This window comes from Camellia sinensis, chromosome 11 (genome assembly GCF_055761805.1).
Source record: "Camellia sinensis isolate YWXY chromosome 11, ASM5576180v1, whole genome shotgun sequence".
NCBI lineage: Eukaryota > Viridiplantae > Streptophyta > Magnoliopsida > Ericales > Theaceae > Camellia > Camellia sinensis.
This window is the reverse complement of record NC_138971.1, coordinates 119,389,205-119,393,541: the sequence shown is the minus strand read 5'-3', so window position 1 is coordinate 119,393,541 and position 4,337 is coordinate 119,389,205. Positions and strand designations below refer to the sequence as shown.

General features: G+C 36.1%; 1 protein-coding gene across 1 annotated transcript; it reads right to left on the bottom strand.

The window, feature by feature from the left end:
* Nucleotides 1-299: 299 nt before the first annotated feature.
* On the bottom strand, nucleotides 300-2,281 carry LOC145802585 (uncharacterized). The gene is made up of 2 exons (XM_082895320.1): nucleotides 1,488-2,281; nucleotides 300-1,008 (listed from the first exon to the last, which is right to left on the bottom strand). The coding sequence occupies exons 1-2, from the start codon at nucleotides 2,279-2,281 to the stop codon at nucleotides 300-302; spliced, it is 1,503 nt and encodes a 500-aa protein (XP_082751446.1).
* Between the last annotated feature and the right edge of the window lie 2,056 nt (nucleotides 2,282-4,337).

The window sequence follows — 4,337 nt, the reverse complement described above, 5'->3', positions numbered from 1 at the left end:
TTTTCACACTACAAAAGTACCAACATCCCTCTCAATTGGGTACATCCATCGATATTGCACTGGCCCCCCAAGCATAGCCTCTCAAGGCAAGTGAACTGCCAAGTGGACCATGACATCAAAAAAACTGGAGGGAAAATCTTCTTGAACTTACAAAGTATGAGTACGATTTGTTTCTCTAATTTCTCCAAATCTGTGACCCTCAATGTCTTTGAACACAACTATTTGAAAAAATTTCCCAACTCAAAAAGTGTGGTGTCACGTTCCTTAGTAAGGTAGCCACGTATCCCAATCAAAAGAAGTCATTGTATAAGGACATGACAGTCATGACTTTTGAGAGCGGTCACGCAATTGGATATATTTGTTGCATAGCCATCAGGATACTTAATTGATTTCAAAAAATGAAAAAAGCCTTCTCTCTCTGTCAGGGACAATGTGTTCAATATGGGGGGCTTCTCAAAAGATCCATTGGCACGACTCTTCAAGTATAGCTCTTTACATATTCTCATGTCCTCCAAATCTAAGCGTGCTTTGTCTGTGTCCTTGTTCTTTCCATCTATGCTCAAGAGTGTCCCAATCACATTGTCACATATATTTTTCTCAATATGCATGACGTCAAGGTTGTGCCGCAGCTTCAGCATTTTCCAATAGGGCAAGTCAAACATAATGCATCTCTTTGTCCAATTCAAATTTGGATTTTCATTCCTTTGTCTTTTTCCATTGTGTGGGTGCTTTCCATACGGCTTGTAAGTCCCACAACCAATTTGCTCTAGTATTTCTTCTCCCGATAAGTCCACAGGTTTGGACCTGTCCTCAATTTGACCGTTGAAGAGCTTACTCCTTCGCCAATTGTGGTTCTCAGGCAAGTACCGACGAGCACCCATGTACCCGATCTTAATTCGCAAACCCTGTGATGATGCATTCATGTTACAATTAGGGCAAGCCAAGTAACCCTTCGTACTCCACCCTGACATGTTACCATAGGTGGGGAAGTCATTATGGTCCACATGACTGCCGCATGCATTATAAAAATTTGGCCATTGGATGCATCATACGTTTGCACACCACACTCCCACAAATTATTCAATTCTTCTATTAATGGTTGCAAGTAAACATCAATGTCTCTTCCAGGTGCCGATTGTCCAGGAATAAGCAATGACATCATGCAAAATGACTCTTTCATACACTTCCACGGTGGGAGATTATAAGACATTAAGATTACGGGCCACATGCTATATGATGTGCTCATATTTTCAAATGGATTGAAACCACTGTCCCCAGCCCTAGCCTTACATTTCGAGAATCAGTAGAAAATGCTGAATGTTGTTTATCAAAGTCCTTCCATGCCTCACCATCGGCCAGATGTCTTAATATGTCATCATCCACACGCTTCTCTTTGTGCCATCTCATATCTGCGGCTGTTTTTTTTTTTTTTTTTTTTTTTTTTTGACATATACAATCTTTTCAACCTCGGTATCAAAGGAAAGTACCGCAATAGCTTGTGAGGAATCTTTTTACCCCCATCATTGTTCAACTTGTATCTAGGCTCATCACATGTAGGGCATTTCTCAAAACTCGCATTCTCCTTCCTAAACAGTGCACAAACATTCTTGCACGCATGAATGGTTTCATATCCCAAACCCAAGTTACGTAAGAACTTCTTAGCATGATAGAGCATCCATGGAACAGTTTGATCACATTCTGGTAGAATGTCCTTGAATGCCTGCATAACTATATCGAATGACTTTTTGCTCCATTTGTTGTACACCTTCACATGAAGCATCTTAATAACGAATGACAACATAGAGAACTTCTCACATGCTGGGTAAATTTTGCATTGAGCATCTTCAAATAACCTAATGAACTTCTGCAAACCCTCCCTCTCCAAACTATAAGGTTCTTCGTCGATATGATCATCCATAAGACCACTCATGTAAATTTCTTCCATCATATTAGGCAATTCACCCATCATCGAATGATCAGTATCTGGCATACCTTCTCCACTACTTCCAAAATGGTCATTTGGTACACTAGGATGATACATGGGAACATGTTCCCCGTGGTGCACCCAAGTTATATACGAAGACGCAATTCCTCTTCGAATCAGGTGTGTCCACACAACTTGTCTACTAAATTTTGTGTCATTCATGCAATCGACACACGGACACCTAATTTCATCATGTGGGCCTAAATTTGTGGTAGCAAAGTCAAGGAATGACTTCACCCCTTGTTGATACTCTTTGCTTGTCAACCTATTATTTATCATCATCCAACTCTTGTCCATTATTGTCACCTACAAATCAAGGAAAGATTAACCTAGGAACAAAATGAGAATTTTGGTTCAAGGATTGAAATACATGCTTCCAATTCCAAATTGTGTCCTATCAACTTATTTAGCTACAACTATTTTGTTTAAATTTTAATAGAATTAAATTAATTGTTGTATCTCAATAACTTGGAATCAGTTATATAAATCATTTCTCATTTTTTTGTCATTAAAATTAAATTCTCAATAAAATAAAATAAATCTATATCCAATTTCTTAAGTCTTGCTCGCATATTTGTATTTAGATTCATGAATTCATACTCCGAAGAGATCCATTGAGTTATCAGGTTAGCTAATTTTTTAATTTTTTTTTTTATCAAGGAAGGGCGAGGCTATAAGCAAAAGGATCCTACAGTGGGGTACACGATTAGTCTACATTTTTTAACATGAACTTAGTATCGGCAATGTTGAATATGCACAGCACACAGGGAATTCATAAAATCCACCATTATATATATGGATATAGATGTAGATATTTGTAGTATGAGTCTAAACCAGTGGGCTAGAAAACATTCTAAAACTTAAACTAATCCAAATAAGTACATAATGCATTATACAGACTTGTAGACTACATATAAATCCAAGTCTGATCAGTTTATCTAATATAGCACACAAGGCACAAGAAGTTTGCCAACAAAATTTAATTAAAATTTTGGAAGAGCACTCATACATTGGTTAGACTAAACAAACAAAATGAAGTACTGATCTATCTACACTCTTACCAAGTTTGTCAGGAAAAAAGTGACATAAATTTGGGCATTCCAAGCAATTCTGCTCTACGAGCAAGGCCGATGTCTATTTTTTGTCAGTCAATTACAGCACCAATAGTTGCCCATCAACTTTACAATGTATTTTTGCCGGAATATATGGTAAGCAGCATCCTAATCCCCTTCTATTTCATTGGTATACTATGTTCTGAATTTGTTCAAATTTTGGCACGTGATAGGAAGTGCTACCACCTCAAGGTTGAGGCAAATGAGAATGGAGTTCACTGTTTGGGTGTTCAAAGCATGTAAAGGGTTCTATCGTAAACACAAAAAACCAAAACAAAACAAAACAAAACAAAAAAACATGCAAGGATTTTATGTTTTATTTCTGACTTTTTTAAGCTATATAGTTAATTGCCCTGTCCTGAGTCTGGCATTTCTTGGGGGAATTTTTAGTTGTCTGTTTTTGTAAATGTTTAGTTGTCAGTTTCATTTCTAATTTTTTTAAGCTACATGGAATTTTTTTTTTTTTTTTCTGCAAATAAAAACAATTGAAACAAATAGCTGCATGAAAACTAATGAACATTAAAAACCAAATTTTATTTGAAACCCTTCTCTTTGTTAAACCATTCACATTTAGAAAATATTTATTTTATCCCAAAAAATAAAGTCACAAATACTTAAATCTCTTAGTTTGAAATTCTTTAATTCTTCTGATATTTTTATATTTGATTAAAAAATATTTATATGGGGGGTGGATCCTTCCTCAACTGCAAAAGGACCCTTTATATCCCTAGGATGCACACAAATAGCGTGAAACATCCAGTTGGGTCATTGTAGAGACAAATATTTGTCATCCTTTCACATGGATGCATTCTTCTCATTCAAGTGTTTGACCTCTTCATTTACCTAGATGGCAGCAGAATTGAGTTTGACACAATTATCTGGACAAGCATTTCAAACATGAAAAAAAGAAATACAATCAAAACATGCTTTTTTCATTAAAAACCAAATCCATCACTAGCACCAACATATCAATAACTGAAAATAACCCTTTCAAAGTTAGGGAGTACAAGTCCATGAATCTAATCACAGACCAATGCAAAATGCAAGCGATCAAATTACTACATAGAATAGCCATATGGTGTCATATCACAGTAGAAAATCTTCATAACAACAGACAGAAAAATGAGTCACACCCATTTGCTTGATGATATCTCAAGTACAAATAATAGAAGTAATATGAATGGGATCGTGTAAACAAACAGGTAATCAAAGTAAACCATCTGCTTCATGATGTCACAAAA

Bases quoted from the DNA above. Each gene is read 5' to 3' on its own strand.
- LOC145802585 (XM_082895320.1), bottom strand. From the start codon at position 2,281: ATGGACAAGAGTTGGATGATGATAAATAATAGGTTGACAAGCAAAGAG. The intron at 1,009-1,487 runs GTACTTTCCTTT...TGCATGCGGCAG, and splicing joins ATTCCTCACAAGCTATTGCG to TCATGTGGACCATAATGACT.